Genomic DNA, 19,546 nt, shown 5'->3' on the forward strand with positions numbered 1-19,546 from the left:
GACGGTTCTTCCATCGTTGCCACAGTTCCTTGTTGTTTCTCGGTCTGATGGTCACGACTTTTCCACGGTTAACCCTTTCATTATTCAGAAAGGTGTCGACGCAATTGCGGGTCCTGTAAAGTCTTGTTCCAGATTACGGAATGGTACCCTGTTGTTAGAAACACACAGTGCCCTCCAGGCTCAAAAATTGCTGCGTACTTCTCTGATCCACACCTTCCCTGTCCGGGTGGAACCGCACCGTACCTTAAATTCCTCGCGTGGAGTCGTTTATACACGCTCCCTTGATGGATTGTCTGACGAAGAAATTCAGCACTACCTGTCTGACCAGGGTGTCACCGCTGTTCATCGGGTTATGAAAAGGGTTGACTCGAACATCATTCCAACCCGCACTGTCTTCTTGACATTTGACAAAGTTCAACTCCCATCAAAAATCAAAGCAGGCTATGAGATAATTTCCGTTCGCCCTTATGTCCCAAACCCTACGCGTTGCTATCGATGTCAGCGGTTCAATCACACCAGCCAGTCCTGTTCCAATCCGGCCAAATGTGTTACGTGTGGCAAGGATGCCCATGAGGGTGCTTGTCCACCTCCATCCCCTCACTGCATCAACTGTATGGGTGACCACGCTGCTTCCTCTCGAGATTGCCCGGTTTTTAAGGATGAAAAGCTCATCCAGGAAATAAGAGTGAAGGAAAAGGTGTCAACCTTTGCTGCTCGAAAGTTACTCGCCAGTCGACAGCCCACCGTGCCTCAGAAAGGAAAATACAGCACTGTCCTTGCTTCTCCTCGGCCAACAAAGGAGGTGGCCACGCAGACTTGCGACCTCACATTTAGTACCACGGTCGTCAGATCGGCCAGCGCAAAGATCGCCCGTTCAACCTCACCACTTTCGCCTGCCCACTCTATGGCTCACCCTTCGTCGGGTTCTGCTAAATCTCGAGCCCAAAAGTCAGATGCCAAGTCTTCGAAAAAAGAGCATTCTCGTGAAGAGTTTTTACGTACCACAACCTCACAACCATCGGTTCCTCCTTCATCTAAACATCATACATCCAAGAAGGCTACGAAGAAACACAGTTCCTCTCCTTCTCCGCCAAGGCGTGTCCCATCTACAGCACCACCTGGCGGAAATCGCCCTCGGCCACCTTCTGTGTCGCCGAGGCGCACTGCTGGTGGCTGGTCAACTGGCCGATCGTTGGTGGCAGGAGCTGCTGCTGACCAACCTATGGATCAGGATCTTCTGCCTTCGACTGAATGCCATTCTATGCTGTCGGTCGCAAGCTCTGAGCAGTCGTTGAGTTGACAGCACCCTTGGTCACGTTTCTCCATTTTCTGTTCACCCTATGTCCATTATCCACGGGAATATCCGCGGCATTCGCGCCAATCGGGATGAATTGTCGATCCTCTTACGATCCTACTCGCCGGTCATCTTCTGTCTTCAGGAAACAAAGCTGCGTCCCCATGACCGCTTTGTTCTCCCTCATTTTCAGTCTGTCCGATATGACCTCCCCTCTGTTGAAGGCACTCCAGCCCATGGAGGACTCATGATTCTGCTCCATGATACTCTCCATTATCACCCAATCCCCTTAAACACTTCCTTCCAAGCTGTCGCAGTCAGTCTTTCCCTTTCTGGATACACGTTCTCTCTTTGTACAGTATACATTCCATCGTCTACACCACTGGCACGAGCTGATCTCCTTCATCTTCTTGATCAGCTTCCACCCCCCTATTTGCTGGTTGGGGAATTCAATGCCCACCACCCGCTTTGGGGATCTCCACATCCTTGTCCACGTGGCTCACTATTGCTAGACGTCTTCCACCAAGCGGATCTAGTCTGCCTCAACACTGGGGTCCCCACATTTTTGTCTGCCTCCACGGCAAATTTATCTCATTTGGACCTTGCGGTCGGTACTGTTCCGCTAGCTCGGCGCTTCGAATGGTTCGCCCTTGATGATACACACTCGAGTGACCACTTTCCATGTGTTCTCCGACTGCAGCCTCAACTGCCATATATGCGCTCGCGACGCTGGAAGTTTGCCCAAGCCGATTGGACACTTTTTTCGTCTCTAGCGACATTCGATGACCGTCGCTTTCCCAACGTCGACGATGAGGTCACACATTTTACCGACGTTATTCTCACAGCTGCGGAACGTTCAATACCACGCACCTCCGAATTGCCCCGGCGCCCCCCAGTTCCTTGGTGGAACGAGGCATGCCGTGACGCAATACGTGAGCGGCGACGTGCTCTTCGCATTTTCCGTCACCATCCAACTTTGGCCAACTGTATCCGATATAAGCAGCTCCGTGCGCAATGCCGTCGCGTCATCCGCGATAGCAAGAAGGCAAGCTGGAAATTCTTTATTAGCTCATTTAACACCTTCACTCCCTCCTCGGAAGTTTGGAGTCGGCTTCGACGGTTCTCAGGCGCGCCTAGTTTCTCCCCGGTCTCTGGCCTCACTGTCGCGCATGATACCTTAGTGGACCCCGTCGCAATTTCTAACTCATTGGGTCAGCACTTTGCTGAGATTTCGAGCTCTTCAAATTACCCGCCAGCGTTTCTCCCGAAGAAACGTGCAGCGGAAGTGCGACATCTTGCTTTCTCCTCTCAAAATCGCGAAAGCTACAATACTGTTTTCTCCATGCGCGAACTCCAACATGCACTCTCTTCTTCTCGCTCCTCCGCCCCAGGACCGGATGGTATCCATGTCCAAATGTTGCTGCATTTATCAACCCATAGCCTGCGTTATCTCCTTCGCCTTTATAATCGAATTTGGACCGACAGTACCTTTCCCAGGCGATGGCGGGAAGCTATTGTCGTTCCCGTTCCGAAACCTGGAAAGGACAAACATCTCCCCTCTAGCTATCGCCCCATTTCTCTCACGAGTAGTCTCTGTAAGGTTTTGGAGCGTATGGTGAATCACCGTTTAGCTTGGTGGCTGGAATCCCGCAGTCTTTTAACACCAGCCCAATGCGGATTCCGACAGCATCGTTCTGCCGTTGACCATCTTGTTGCTCTCTCCACTTATATCATGAACAATTTCCTCCGGAAACGCCAAACGGTAGCAATATTTTTTGATCTGGAGAGAGCATACGATACCTGTTGGAGGACAGGCATCCTCTGCACACTGTTCTCTTGGGGCTTTCAAGGCCGGCTGCCCCTTTTTCTTCGCGAATTTATGGCAGAGCGCACATCTAGGGTGCGGGTGAACACTACTCTCTCCCGTACTTTCTCCCAAGAAAACGGGGTACCCCAGGGCTCCGTGCTGAGTGTTGTACTGTTTGCCATCGCCATTAATCCAATTATGGATTGTCTCCTTCCTGATGTCTCGGGCTCCCTCTTTGTGGACGATTTTGCGATCTACTACAGCTCTCAACGGACCAGCCTTATTGAACGACGTCTTCAAGGATGCCTCGATCGCCTCCACTCGTGGAGCATCGAAACCGGCTTCCGTTTCTCACCCAGTAAGACCGTTTGTGTTAATTTTTGGCGACGTAAGGAGTTTCTTCCGCCCTCCTTACATCTAGGTCCTGTCAACCTTCCGTTTTCCGACGTCGCTAAATTCTTGGGTCTTATGTTTGACAGAAAACTGTGCTGGTCCTCCCACGTTTCCTATCTTTCGGCTCGCTGTCTGCGTTCCCTTAACACCCTCCGTGTCCTGAATGGTACCTCTTGGGGAGTGGACCGAGTGGTCCTTCTCCGCCTCTATCGCGCCTTAGTGCGCTCGAAATTGGATTATGGAAGCATAGTTTACTCCTCTGCTCGGCCGTCTATTCTTCGGCGTCTCGACTCTATCCACCACTGTGGATTACGTTTAGTGTCTGGAACTTTTTACACCAGCCCTGTGGAAAGCCTTTATGCTGAGACTGCTGAACCTCCGCTGTCCAATCGGCGGGCAGTCCTTCTGAGTCGTTATGCTAGCCATCTGTCTTCCATGCCTGCTAATCCAGCCCATGACCTTTTTTTCGACGCCTCCTTTGATGTCCGGTATGCAGGCCGCTCCTCCTCCCTACTACCCCCGGGAGTCCGCTTCCGTCAACTGCTCCATTCTCTTTCCTTCCGCTTTCCTAAAACCTTCTTGACAACTTGGGGTACAGCACCGCCTTGGCTCCGTCCCCGGATCGACTTGCTCAGAGACCTATGTCAATTTCCCAAGGATTGTGCCCCTACACTTGTTTACCGTCGGGCATTTGCTGCTCTATGTGCACAAATGACGGAAGCCACATTTATTTACACCGATGGCTCGAAAACATCGTTAGGTGTAGGGAGTGCCTATATTGTTGGCGTCACCCCAAATCACTTTCGGCTTCCCGACCAGTGTTCGGTTTATACTGCGGAGCTTTACGCTATTCTCCAGGCTGTCCACTACATCCGCCGCCATCAGCGGATACAGTATGTAATCTGCTCAGATTCTCTCAGCTCTCTCCTAAGTCTCCAAGCTCTTTACCCTGTGCACGCTCTGGTCCACCGGATTCAGGACTGTCTGCGCTTGCTCCACCTGGGGGCGTCTCAGTGGCGTTCCTCTGGCTCCCGGGACACGCTGGTATCTGTGGAAATGAGGCGGCCGATATAGCGGCCAAGGCTGCAGTCTCTCTTCCTCGGGCAGCTATTCAGTCTCTTCCGTTTACCGATCTACGGAGCGGTTTATGTCGCCAAGTTGCTCATTTATGGCATGCGCATTGGTCAACACTTCCCCATAATAAATTGCCGTAAGTGAAAGCCCTTCCTTGCGCTTGGACCTCTTCCTCCCGAACGCGTCGTCGGGAGGAAGTAATTTTAGCTAGACTCCGGATAGGGCACTGTCTTTTTAGTCATCGACATCTTTTAAGCGGTGATCCTCCCCCACTCTGTCCCCACTGCTCTCAGCTGTGGACGGTCAGACACCTTTTAATTGAATGCCCCTATTTTAATCCGTTACGCTCCCGTCTACAGCTATCGCCTGATTTATCGTCGATTTTAGCAGATGACACGCGCTCAGCTGACCGCGTTCTACAGTTTATTAGTGATGGTGAAATGACGTCAGTCATTTGAAGCTTTTTTGGGGGACAACCAACCCCTTTCTATAGTGGATTTTTAAGCATTCCTTCTGCCTTTAGTTTCTCAAATTTTATGACCTTGTTCCCATTGCTGCTGATTTTAAATTTCGTTTTTTTCCTGTTTTCTACGTCACGGGCTGGGCGCTAATGACCATAGAAGTTTTGCGCCCTAAAACCACAAAAAAAAAACAAACTACATTATAGACAGAATAACATTTTTATTAGGAAAATTATGTAAGATGTGATATTTTTACATCCTTGTGATACACATAATAGGTGGAATTAAGTAAGTCTAGTAGCTGGGCCATCATGTTGTGCATATCTGGTAAAACTTTGGTCTCCTTGAAATGTTTAACATTGGGTTAAATGGTACCTCAATTTGAGTAAGCATTTGGGAAAAATCCACCAGTTTGCTTCTGAGCCAAAAAATCCTTTTAGAGTGGGAAGAGTTACCTAAAATATATCATATGACATAAGCAAATGAAAATAAGCAAAGTAGACTAACTTTTGTGTTGAGCAATCACTTACTTCAGATAATGTTTGAATAGTAAAAATGGCAGCATTAAGACTTTAAACAACATCCTGAACATGGGCTTTCCATGACAGTTTACTATCTGAACAATTAGAAATTGAAACTGTTCAGTTTCACTAATCATATGCCCATTCTGTGAAATTAAAACACCAGGTTTTGTTGAATTGTGTGTAAAAACAATAAAACTGACCTTACTGTGAATTAGTGTTAGTTTATTATCTAGAAGTCATGAACTGCACTATTTGAAAGAGTCAATGTTTCAAACATCCTTTACTACCAAGCTAGTGTTGTCAGCAAACAGAAATATTTTAGTTACTCGTAATACTAAAGGGCAAATAATTTATATAAATTAGGAACAGGAGTAGCCCCAACACTGATCCCTGTGGCACTCCTCGCTTGACTATACCACACTCAGACCCCACATCACAGCCATTCTCAACATTGTGAATAATGACCTTTTGCTGTCTGTTGCTAAAGTTACATGTTTACCAGTTGTGAGCTACTCCCTGTATACTGTTATGGTCAAACTTCTGGAGCAATATTTTGTGATAAACACAATCAGCTGCCATAGTTAAATCAAAAATATGCATAGCATTCGAAATCTTTATTTTAACCCATCCAGTAGCTCACAGAAAAAAGAATACAGCATTTTCAGTTAAAGGACTTCTAAATCCAAATTTTATATTTGATAGCAAATGGTGATATAAAATTACCCTTACATTTGCACCATTTTCAAGAACTTCAGCAAACAGTGGTGGCATAGGTCTTACATTGTCTACATTATCCCTTTATCCCTTTTTATAAAGCACCTTTACTACTGAATATTTTAATCCTTCAGGAAACTGACCATTCCTAAAGAAAAAAATTATGAATATGGCTAAATACAGAGCTAACATGTGCAGCACAGTACTTTAATATTCTTCTAAGTATTCAATCATATCCATGGGAGGCCTTAGTCTTCAGTGATTTAATTATTGACTCAATATTGCCCTTGTCTGCATCAGAGAAGTATTTCAGACATTTCTTGGAAAGAGATTTTCCAAGAGAATTATATGATTCTCTGTAGAAGCTAAATTTTTATTTAATTCACCAGCAATGCTCAGAAAAGATAGTTAAATACTGTACATATAGATAATTTATTAGCTAGCAAGTGAATGAAGAACCCCCCTCTAGCTTAAGCAGAAATGCTCTGAAGTCAGAGTTAGGGGACCTAGAAACAATAAGTTGTTTCACTAAATTCAACTGCCCCTGCACAACATTCAAATTTCTGTTCAGTGCAGTGCCATGAGACATTCAGACTTGAATGGAATACTGCTTTTTACATACACAGCCACTCTCCACCCCACAAGGAACTCCTAGAAAAAGTTAGCTATTCTATCATGGTAAAGGAAGCCTCTGAAATGTCAAATTATTTAAGTGGTGCTCCAATATACCAATAATTGAGTCAACATCTATAAGCAGTTCACTAACTTTCTCTAATACCTCTTATATTTTGAACTATGCCAACTCCTGCTGTACTTGGAAAAATGACTTTCTCTGAAAGTAATTCCTTAGTTAGGTATATCTGCTTAAAGGGAGTCCCTCTATCAACTGACTTCAATCTAAAAAAGGTGCAGCTCTAACACAAACTACCACAGGAACTTTTCAATGAGTGATCCCACCACTACCCACTATGCTGTCACCTATGAGCTTTGCCAGCATCCCCTGCCCCTTATTTATGCTTATCTTAGTTGTTCAAATAAAACCTTCACCACATGTGGAATTTTATATATGCCACATCCTGATAGAGGAAGGTGTTCACCCTTCACAGAACAGGTGATTAACCTATTGTTTTGTCAGTCTAAAAACTGAACTGTCATGTTTTTCTAAAAGCTCTGATTTGATCTGTTCCTTATTTAATAAAAGGGAAAGAGGTTTGAAAAACTTTTCTGTGCTCCTGAAGGTATCCTTGTAAGTTCTGGTCTGTCTTTATTCACTAAGACCCCAGTCAACAGAGTGAAGATTTTCATACGAAATTTTTCCAGGAGATTTGTATGACCTTTTCAGAGACAGTGTTAACATTTGGATGTTGCATCACCTTTATCTTTCAGGCACGCACTTTCTCCTTCATATGTACAAACCTGTTTGGGCGGATGGCATGCTTCCCACACACTGGTGTGAAGCCTCTGTCATAACCATACCTTAAGCTGGTAAGGAGACACCTTCCTTCTAGCTACCACCCAATTTCTCTCATCAGCTGTGTTTGCAAGGTGATGGAATCTAAGATTCATGCCCGGCTGGTATTGTGGCTTGTCCCAAATTTTACTAGCCACTACACAATATGGACTTCAAGAAAGCCATTTTGTAGCTGACCATCTTGTCACTTTGTTGACCCATTTTATGAATAGTTTTCTGCAGAAATACCAGACTAGCTGTGGTTTTTTATTTGGATTAAGCCTAAGACACCTGCTGGAGGACTGGTATTCTCTATAATTTCTACACAGGGGCTTCTGTGGCCACATGTCCTATTTCCTTCAGGAATTTTTAAGACAGTTTACAATATATGTATGGGTTCTGCATTGTTGGACACCTTTATATAGAAAGTGTGCCTCAGGGTTCAATCCTGAGCATTGACCTCTATGCTATTGTGGCCTGTCTCCCATTGGGCATCTCTAGATCACTTTGACAATTTTGCAATTTATTGCAGTTATCCATGGACTTCTCTCTTTGAGCAGCATCTTCAGTGATGTCTAGATCATCTTTGCTCAAGGAGCATCAACTATGTCTTTCACTTTTCCACTGACGGAACTGTTTGTACAAATTTCTGGCAGCGCAGTTGGTTTCTTCCACCATCTTTACAAATTGGGCATGTTGGCCATCTGTAGGTTGAAACTACAAAATTCCTGGGCTTATGCATGACAAAACTTTCTTGGTACTTCCACATGTCTTATCTGGCCACTCACTGTACCCAAATCCCTTGATGTTAAGTGTCCTCAGCAGTACTTTCTGGAGAGTGGACCAGACTGCCCTCCTCCATTTGTACTGATCCCTTATCCATTTTGAACTAGACTACAGGTGTTCCGTTTTTGCATCTGCACATTTGTCCAGCTTATGCCATCTAAATACAATCCACCATGATGTCTTTGGTTTGGAAACTTGTGCCTTTTACACTGGTCTGGTTGAGTTTTATGCAGAAGCTGCCAAAGTACCATAGTCATTCCACTGTGATTTTCCCCTCCCCAGGTACACATGTCACTTGTCTCCCATGTGTGGCTACCCATCGTGTGTAGCCTCCTTTGATGACTCCCTTGACTGCCAGTATATGGTGCATCCTCAGTCTCTTATCTCCTGGAGTTAGCTTTTGATGACTGCTCCAGCAGCTTAACTTACTGCTACCTGCCACCTGCCACTTTCCTGATGCCCCCATGGGGCTTGCCAATCTTTCGTGGGTTCATGCTTGGCTATCACAGAGCACAAGTCTTTGCTGCACTTGTTCCCTTCAGTGCTGTATGTCTGTGCCCTTGTTGTTCTTTTTCCCCTCCCTTGGGAACATGTCTGGGTTGTTATTGGTAATGTTTTGCATTCTGTCACTGACCTGCAAACAGTGTAAACTTTGCCTCCCGCCCCTTTCCCTTTGCTTGCCTCCCGCCCCTTTCCCTTTGCTTGCCTCCCGCCCCTTTCCCTTTGCTTGCCTCCCGCCCCTTTCCCTTTGCTTGCCTCCCGCCCCTTTCCCTTTGCTTGCCTCCCGCCCCTTTCCCTTTGCTTGCCTCCCGCCCCTTTCCCTTTGCTTGCCTCCCGCCCCTTTCCCTTTGCTTGCCTCCCGCCCCTTTCCCTTTGCTTGCCTCCCGCCCCTTTCCCTTTGCTTGCCTCCCGCCCCTTTCCCTTTGCTTGCCTCCCGCCCCTTTCCCTTTGCTTGCCTCCCGCCCCTTTCCCTTTGCTTGCCTCCCGCCCCTTTCCCTTTGCTTGCCTCCCGCCCCTTTCCCTTTGCTTGCCTCCCGCCCCTTTCCCTTTGCTTGCCTCCCGCCCCTTTCCCTTTGCTTGCCTCCCGCCCCTTTCCCTTTGCTTGCCTCCCGCCCCTTTCCCTTTGCTTGCCTCCCGCCCCTCTGTCAGGTGTTCAGGTTATGTGATCTGAGGGGTGAAGAATCACCTAAGACGGGTGCACCCTGCCTTGTGAAAGGGGCCTAAGTTGGAAGGAGTGCGCCATTGGACATGCTGGAAATTGTGGGGATTCCTCGCAGTGAGCCAATCATCCTATCCATAGATGTTTACAAAACGTAAACGTAATGAGGCTACGGATTCAAAGACCCTTCCTGCTGAACCACGGTTCCTTGTTGTATCAGATACTGAGGATGGTCAGTCCTACACCACTGTCAGTCCCTTAATTATTCAGAAAGGTGTTGATGCCGTTGCTGGCTCTGAGAAATCCTGCTCTGGTTTATCGGATGGCACTTTGCTTTAGGAGATGGCTTCTGATTCTTGGGCACAATTACTACTTGCTGCCTCGCTTCTCCACAGCTACCCTGTTTGTGTCGAGGCACATACAACTTTGAATTCTACCTGTGGTGTAATTTACAGCAGGCTGCTTCACGGTCTAACTGAGGCTGAAATACAATCCTACCTCTCTGATCAGGGTGTCATTGCCGTCCGTTGTGTAATGAAAAAGGTAGATTCCTCTTTGGTGCCCACCCGCACTCTTTGCCTCACCTTTGATAGGGTGGTGCTGCCATCGAAGATTAAAGCAGGCTATGAAATCACCACAGTCCGGCCATACATTCCAAATCTGATGCACTGCTACCAGTGTCATCATTTCAAACACACTTGAATGTCTTGTCCACACCCACCCAAATGGGTGCCCGTCGCAGGGATGCATACAAGGGCGAATGTCCGTTTCCTTTTCCTCACTGTATCAACTGCAGTGGTGGCCATGCTGCCTCCTCCAGGATTGTCCTGTGTGTCTAGATGATTGTTAAAGGTTTGGGTAAAGGAAAAAGTGCCTTAGCCAGTATCTCGCAACCTACTGGCTAGTTGCAAACCCTGTGTTCTCCTGTCTGGCACCTACAGTTCAGTTCTTGTTACCCCTCACCCCATGAAGGACATGGCCATGCGGACATGTTACCTCAGATTTGGCTCTGTGGTCGTGAAGTCGCCCAGTGTCAGGATAGCATCGTTGTACCCCCATTCAACTGTGCAACAAACTGTCAAACTCTCGCCTAAAGGGGCAATGCTACCCACTACACAACTGGCAGGCAGGAAGGGATGGAAGGAGTACTCCTGTGAAGACTTCCTATGCCTGTCCAGCCAAACAACTCCCAAATCTTCCTGTAACCAGAAGCGCTTGAAGTATTCCACTAAAGACAAATGGTCTTCTCCCTCAGCAACTCGAAGATCCTGCTCAACGGTGTCTCCACGTGGTCACTTAGCCTGTCTGGCCTCCGTCTCGCCGGTGTGCATCACCAACCGTTTCAGTGTTGGACTCAGACTGGCCACACAAGCACACTGATGCTTCTGTTGACCCCATGGAACAGGATCCACCTGCTTCTGCACTATGTAGTAGTGACTCCACTGGCTGTCTGTCGGTGGCCGTAGAGTTGACATGCCTACATCTCTTCCTCCTCAGGACTTTCCTCCAATGGAATGTTCACAGCCTTCGGTCCCACAGAGGATTTGCAGCCGCTTCTAGCATCGCAGCATCCCTTTGTACTCTGCCTTCAGGAAACGAAATTGCACCCTCAAGAACTCTTTGAGCTTTCACATTACTGCTCATATAGGATGACCTTCATGGTCAACCCATCTCCCTGACTACCTGTCTTCAAGGTGTTACCATTTGCCTTTTCCTTCCACACTTGACTTTCTCCCTCTGTACCATTCATGTACCTCCTTCATTCGATGTCATAAGGGCAGACTTTCTTCAGTTTACTGGGCAGCTACCTCCCCCATTTTTGCTACTCCGTGGCTTTAAAGTGCACCATCCCCTTTCGGTTTCTCCCAGGACCTGTCACAGGTTCCCTCTTGGCTGACTTTCTTAACCAACTTAACCTCTTCTGCCTTAACACTGGAGCACTCACTTTGCTTTCTGACTTCTCACACACCTATTCCCATTTGGACCTATTCTTCTGCACTGTCCAGCTTGCCAGCCATCTTGAGTGGTCCACTCTTTCTGGTACCTACTCGAGTGACCATTTCCAGTGAACTGAACTCTCTGTTGACTCATACCCCATCCACATGCACGCCCAAATAGCAGCTTACTAAGGGTGACTGGCAGCTTTAATCCTCCCTGGCGACCTTCGCAGAACAATATTTCCTCATCAAAATATCCACGGGTGTACTGCCGGTCTATAGTGTCCAACGGGCACAATATTTCGGCGATCGTACATGTTGCCATCATCAGGTGAACTGATGGACTAAGCTCCTGTGAACGTGTCGGCACGGAGATCTGTACGCTATGGCTGCTCAGAGGAACTGGGTTCGGTTGCGGCGGCGGCCGATTTAAATACCCTCCCCCCGCGGTGCGCTCCCTCCACCGTCCACGCCCCGCGCCACGGTCGCGCGGTGGAACAGATTGCGACGGCGTCTGAGATGACGTCGGAGTGATGGCTCTGTCCACCGTGGTCGTCACAACTATACGTTTGCTCGATTTACTCTTGATTAAGCCAATCGCTGGTTCCCAAGCCTTGCTAAGATTATAGCCAGTCACGGTTTATGAGGTCATCATTGGTGCGAATTTCGATGGTCTCTCTAACAACACTGTCCCAGTGTCTCAACATCTGTACCAGAATCCTCGTGCGTTCATACTCCATAGCGTGATTTTCCGACAATGTTCAGCGACTGCCGACTTGCTCGGATACATTATTCGAGTGTGCCTCTGGTGTTCATGGCATCAATCCTTGACAGTACGAATCGTCTGACCAATATACGACTTGCCACATTGACACGGAATCTGGTACACGCCGGCCTTCCTCAAACCGAGGTCATGTTTGGCGCTCCCCACCAGTGCACAAGTTTTATTCGGAGGACAAAACAGTTCCGACCCGGTGTTTCTTCAGAATGCGGGTGATTTTCCCCAAGAGTGCGCCTGTATATGGAATAAATGCAGTGCCTACCTCCTCCCTCGTGATTTCATCCATCTCCACAGGTTGTGCTGTAGTGGTAGGGTGGAGAGCACGTTGAATCTGCCACTCTGAGTACCCATTTTTTCAAAATAGTTCTCAGATGTTCCAATTCCTGGGGGTACACTCTCTGCGTCAGATAGTGCGCACCCTATGTACTAGGGTTTTAAGTACCCCATTCCTCTGTGAAGGGTGGTGGCAGCTGTCTGCATGCAAATACAGATCAGTGTGCGTTGTCTTCAGATACACCCCATGACCTAGGGTGCTGTCAGTCCTTCTCTTGACCAAGACTTCAAGGAAAGGTAATACACCCTCCGTTTGTCTCCATAGTGAATTTGATGTTGGGATGTATGGAGTTCAGATGCGTAAGGAAGTCAAGGAGTTTATCCATACCATGTGGCCAGATGACGAACGTGTCGTCCACGTAACGGAAAAAGCACGTAGGTTTCCATTCGGATGACTACAGGGTTTCCTCCTCGAAGTTCTCCATGTACAAATTCACTGCCACTGGTGAGAGTGGGCTACCCATGGTGACTCCCTCTGTTTGTTCGTAGTATTCTCCATTAAAAAGAAAATACGTGGAAGTCAAGATGTGCCTAAAAAGTTCAGAGGTCTTCTCGTCAAACTTCTTACTAATCAATTCTAGTGACTCTCGCAGGGGAACCCCCGTAAACAAGGAAACGATGTCAAAACTCGCCATGATATCTGACTCATCCAACCTGAAGCTATCAAGGCATTTAACAAAATCCATGGAATTACGGATGTGATGAGGGCATTTACCCACATAAGGACTTAATATTCTCATCAGGTATTTGGCCAACAAATATGTAGGTGCCCTGATGTTGCTGACAATGGGGCATAATGGTAGCCCATCTTTGTGAACCTTCGGGAGTCCATATAGTCTAGGCGGTACTGGACCTTGGGGTAACAATTTCTTAGTGTCACCCTCCGGTAAATCTGCATCCTTGAGAAGCGACCTCGTTTTGTTCTCCACCACCTTTGTAGGGTCAACGCTGATCTTCCGGTAGGAATTGTCATTTAGCAGGCTCTGCATCTTATCAGTGTAGTCCTTATGGGAGACAACTGTAGCATTGCCTTTGTCAGCCGGTAAGACAATAATTTCAGAGCACTCCCTCAGATCACGAGTGGCTGCCCTCTCTTTACTGCTGATATTTGACTTCATCGGCTTGGCGACATGTATGATCGCTGAAATATTGTGCCTGTTGGACACTATAGACTGGCAGTACACCCGTGGATATTTTGATTATCAAATATGCTGGGAGAAACTCAAGAATCACAAGATTTCCTCAGTTTTGATGACCAGGTGGAATATCCCACAGATGTTATCCTTACTGCTGCAGAACGTTGCATTGCTTGCACTTCCTCTTTACCACGTCCTGTCCCAGTCCCTTGGTGGACTGAGGCATGCCACGAAGCAATTCACACATGGAGATGTGCTCTCTGCATTTTTAACTGCCACCCCATGCTGGAAATCTGCGTTCATTATAAACAGATGCATGCAAAGTGTCTTAGAGTTCTTTGGGATAGCAAAACAGCTAGTTGGATTTCGTTTACTAGTTCTTTTAACAGTTTCACACCTTCCTCTGTTATGTGGGCCAACCTCAGATGACTCTCTGGAACCAAGATCCACTCCCCCATTTCAGGCCTGACAGTAGGTACTGCTGTCATTGTGGATCCTATTGCTATCACAAACACCTTGGGCTGCCATTTTGCGGAAGTTTAGAGCTCTTCCCACTATCACTGCCTTTATCCATGAGAAACGAGTGGAGGCGGCTCAGGCGATACCCTTTTCTCTGAATCATGAGTGCTACAATGCCGCCTTCACTATGAGGGAGCTAGATCATGCTCGCAGTTCATCCCAGTCCTCTGCCCCAGGGCCAGACACTATCAACATTCATATGTTGCAGCACCCCTCTTTCAGGCAAGCACTTTCTGCTTAACACATACAACAGCATCTGGGATGAGGGCACATTTCGTGAACACGGACATGAAACCAGTCATACCCGTACCTAAGCCTGGTAAGGCTACTGCTCCATCTGTTACCAGCTGCATTTGCAAGATGTGATGTATGATTCATGCCATGCTGGTGTGGTGGCTTGAGTATTGCCATTTACTCACAAATGCACAATGTGGATTTAGTGTGTGGTGTTCTGCAGTTGGACAATCTCATTACTTTGTCCACCCATGTCATGAATGGTTTTCTGCAGAAATCCCAGACTGGCTGTGGTTTTTTTTTTTGATTTGGAGAAGGCCTAAGACACCTGCTGGAGAACTGATAGTCTCCATACTATTTACACATGGGGCTTCTGTGGGTACCTGCCCTGTTTTCTTCAGGCATTTTTCAAGAGAGAGTTTCCAAGGTGCATGCGGGTTCTGCCATGTCAGACACCATTTATTCAGGAAAAATGGTATGCCTCGGGTTCCGTCTTGAGCATCATCCTCTTCGCTATCACTGTTAACTCTATAATGGCCTGTCTCCTGCTAGGCATCTCAGGCTCCATTTTTCTCGATCTTGCCAATTATTAGAGTTCTCCATGGACTTCTCTATTTGAGCAGTGTCTTCAGTGCTGTCATCTTCTCTTGGAGCATTGCCAATGGCTTTCACTTTTCTACTGACAAAACTGTCTGTATGAATTTCTAGTGGTGCAAATGGTTTCTCTCACCATCTCTACATCTGGTGCCTGTTGCCATTCCGTTTGTTGACACTATAAAATTCCTGGGGCTCATGCTCGATGGAAAACTCTTGGTCCTCCCATGTCCCTTACCTGGCAGCCCAGTGTAAGCAGTCCCTCAGTGTCCTAATGTCCTCGATGGTACTTCTGGGGTGCCAATCGAACCACTCTCCTCTGTTTGTACCGGTCCCCCATCCATTCAAAACTCGACTATGGGTGCTTTGTCTATGCATGTTCACACCCATCCATTTTACACCACCTCAACACTATCTATCATTGCATCTGTTTGGCCATGGGAGCATTTTACACCAACCCGGTTGAGTCTGTATACTGAAGCTGCTGAACTACCACTGTCCTACTGCTGTGACTTTCTCCTCAGCAGATATGCATGCCATATGTCTGCCATGCGTGGCCACCCCTCCTAGGATTCCTTAGAGCGTCAGTATGGGGCTCGTCCCTCCTCTGTTACCTCCTGGAGTCTGCTTTCACCACTTGCTATGGTGGCTTAACTTCACACTACCTGCAACTTTACCAGTGGGTGTGAACCCTTCACCACCTTGGCTTTGTGAAGTGAGACATGTTAGCCTTAATCTTCATTCACTTCCAAAGGACACTGCTCCAGTCTGTCTATTGCCTTCAGTTTCACGACTTTTGCATGGAACTTACCGATAGTACCTTTGTATACACTGATGGCTCTCGGATTGACCATGGGGTCCGGTGTGCCTTCATCATTGTCACCCATGTCTTTTGATATCGGCTTGTGGCACACTCCTCAGTATTTACAGCCAAGCTTTTTGCCTTGTATCAGGCCACAGAGTACATCCGGCATCACAGCCTTCCCTACTGTGTCCTCTGCTCAGACTATCAGCGCCATCCAAAGTATCTGTGCACTGTACACTGCTCATCTCTCAGTGCAGCAGGTCTAGGAAAACTGTCACTTGCTCACTCTTCATGGAGCCAATGTCATGTTTCTGTGGGTCCTTGGTCGTGTTGGTCTGCCAGGAAACGTGGCTGCTGCTGATGCTGCTGCCAAGGCTGCAGTCCTCGTAACTCAGCCCACGAGTGCCCATATTCCCTCTGATCTCTGTGTTGCCGTCTGTTAGGAGGTTGTGTCCCTTTTGGTATCACCAATGGTCCTCCCTTCATGGGCATAAGCTTAGGTTCATTAAGCCTCTCCCAGCAGCTTGGTCAACCTCCTCTTGGCCCTCCTGCTGGGAGGAGATAATTTGAACTTGGCTGCATACTGGGCACTGCCTTTTTAGTCATCGTAATTTGGTCAGTGGTGCTCCCCACCACTTTGTACACATTGCGCCCAAATTTTAACTGTCCACCACTTCCTGCTGGAATGCTGTTTTTTACAAATTTGTGTTACTGCTTGTTTGCCATCTGATTTATGAACTGTTTTAGTGAATGACATGCGGGCTGTCGACTGCAATTTAATTTCTAGTTTGAGCTCAATTTTTGTATGGTGTTTCTTAGCCCTTAGCCCTTTTTCCTTGTGCCTTTTTAGCTGTCTCCTATTCTGTCCATTGGGACTGACAGTCGTTTCCCTCATCTGTTCGTGTTGTATAGTTTTGACTTGGGTGTGTATGACCCCAGTTGTTTTTTGCACAACAAAACACTTTCCTGATGGGTGTGAACAGTTTACCACCATGCCTTCATGTGGCAGCTAGTGTTCACCTTGGACTTAATTTGTTCCTAAGGACACTACTATATGTTCAATCTACCATAGTAAGTTTCTCTACTTTCACATAGAACTTAGTGATAGTGCCTTTGTGTACACTGATGGCTCTGATTGGTATCGGGTGTGTCTGTCATTCGCACTGACTACTTTCGGTACCAGCTTCCAGACTACTGCTCAGTGTTCACAACAGAGCGCTTCACACTCAGGCCAAGCTGTACATTTGGCAACGTAGGGTTTTCAGTTATCTAGAGTGTCTCTGTGCTGTACACAGCCCATTCCGTAGTGCAATGGGTCCAAGAAAGCTTCTACTTACTCTTCAGAGCCACGGTGATGGTCATGTAGGTCCCTGATCACGTTAGTCTGGTGGGAATCATCCTGCCGGCCTGCTAGTTCTTCCATTCCTTCCAATCTCTGTGTCCTTCTGTCAGCAGGTGGTGTCACTGTATCACCACTGTTCTTTCCATAACTGGAACAAGTGTTGCAGTTCACCTTTTCCTTCCCCACCTGTTTTTTTTCCTCCACCATTTTAGTCCCTCCATCATTTGATGTCACCAGGACAGACTTTCTTCAGCTTATTGGGCAGCTACCTCCCCCATTTTTGCTACTCGGTGACTTTAATGCACATAATCCCCTTTGGGGTTCTCCCAGGACCTGTCAGAGAGGTGCCCCCTTGGCTGACTGCCAGTATGGGGTGCATCGCTCTTCTCTGGTGGTGGAACACAGAGTCCCTGAGAGGAGAAAATCTCCTACCCAGCTGGGAATTGAACATGGGGCCCCTTTGCATAGCATTCAGTCAAGCTGACCCTTCTGCTATTGGGTGATCAATATATTATATCAACATCTAGGAATAAAGTTTAGGTATTGAGAAAGAGCAAAATTATTTAGAAATTAGAATGGGATGATCATTTAGGTGATAATTCAGTAACAGCTTTGTCCAATGGTTATCAGCTTTATTTAATAAATTTATTTAAAAAATTGACTTAATAATTGAAAATTTGTATAAAACATTTTGGCCACTTCTGCAGATAGACTGGAGTAGAGGCCTGGGGATTATACATGTTCGACTCAATGTTGAATTTCGCCGTATTGACACACACACACACACACACACACACACACACACACACACACACACACACACACACACACCCTTTTCTCCCTTTTGAATGTTATTTACTTAATGGTGACAGGTTACTTGATTCTGGAAGAACCAAAGCAAAATCATTTGGGTGTGAGTTTGACAGGAGCATTTTTACCAAAGTATTACAGAAATTTGTCTACAAAAGCTCTGACAGCAAGGGTGCAGCTAGTTTCCTACAGACACAAAGAAAAGTTATTAAGAAATGTAACATCATTCAAGAAAACACATGTTTCTTCTGTTCAGGTGGGTAGTTAAATTTTTTACTTACATAACAAATTTTTCTGTGATACAATTTTTCTTTTAACGATAACAGTTCAGTAAGTCAAAAGTTCACTAAAACATTAAATGTAGTAAAAAACCGATGAAACACTAAGTTTGGTTATTGTTTTACTGGTATTGGAAATTATATGTGAAATGTGTACGGTCATTTAGTCTAAAGTCCATTAAAGGAAATATTTGAGGTATTAACATTTCCATGGAGGTTCATTGTAATAATGTTGTGTCCAGTAAGTTTTGGTGTGCTGTCATCAAATTAGATAGTTCGATATATGGTGGTGTCTGTAAATGCAGATAGTAAGCTCAGTGCCAAGAAATTGATGTAAATAATGTCTGTGGGAACTTGGATCCAGACTTTGCTGCCCTGGGGCTACCAGGTGCTAACTTCATTGTTTCTGTGTACTGTTCTGCAAATAGCAATTCTGGTAACTTCACTAGCAAATTCAAAATCTGCCTGTGCCATCTAGTGTGTCTAGGAGTAGAGAGATCCATATTGGGGAATGTAGTGAGAGAAAGAGCTTTAGTGAACTTAGTAAGCAGCTCTGGACCATTTGTGGCACTTTGTCTACCAACAAGAGATGTCTGCCTTGATACAGTTCTCACAAAACTAAATAGTTGGGAGTACAAAGTGTGGTTTGACCCTATGCTTGTAGATCACAGTGCAGTAATCATACTGTTATGAACAAACTCGGTAAGTATTCAACAAATTCTGGCATTCAGATTATCTCCAGAAATAGCATTATTACAAAGAAAAATTTAATTTAAAATCTGCAGTGTTTTCTATAGATTGACATCAAATGTATGAATAATTGGCACTAAATGATACATTCAGTTTGTTCTAGATTCCTAAAGCCAAATTTGATGGATCTCTCTTGGGTTTTAGTGGAAAATTTTCCAGTTGACAGACAAAACTACACACAGAAAACTGTCAGAGCTGGTATACCTCAAGATTAGCTAAAATAAAGTGCATTGTATAACCACTGTATGATAGTCAAAGCCACTGAAGATACTGGCATTAAGGACAGACTACACTAAATTTATTTACAGGCCAAAAGGGTGTACAGAAATGCAGAGAAAGCAAAAAGGGAAAGTAATGCCAGATAT

The 19,546-nt window shown here is 46.3% G+C and overlaps 1 protein-coding gene across 1 annotated transcript in view; it reads left to right on the forward strand.

Annotated features, from left to right (window-relative positions):
- Positions 1–19,546, forward strand: part of LOC126470730 (P protein) — an 82,644-nt gene that overhangs the window by 32,126 nt on the left and 30,972 nt on the right. Inside the window, exon 6 of the mRNA XM_050098734.1 lies at positions 18,216–18,409. Coding sequence (XP_049954691.1) covers positions 18,216–18,409 — 194 coding nt within the window. The remainder of the gene's footprint in view (positions 1–18,215; positions 18,410–19,546) is intronic.

This window comes from Schistocerca serialis, chromosome 3, assembly GCF_023864345.2.
Source record: "Schistocerca serialis cubense isolate TAMUIC-IGC-003099 chromosome 3, iqSchSeri2.2, whole genome shotgun sequence".
Lineage (NCBI taxonomy): Eukaryota > Metazoa > Arthropoda > Insecta > Orthoptera > Acrididae > Schistocerca > Schistocerca serialis.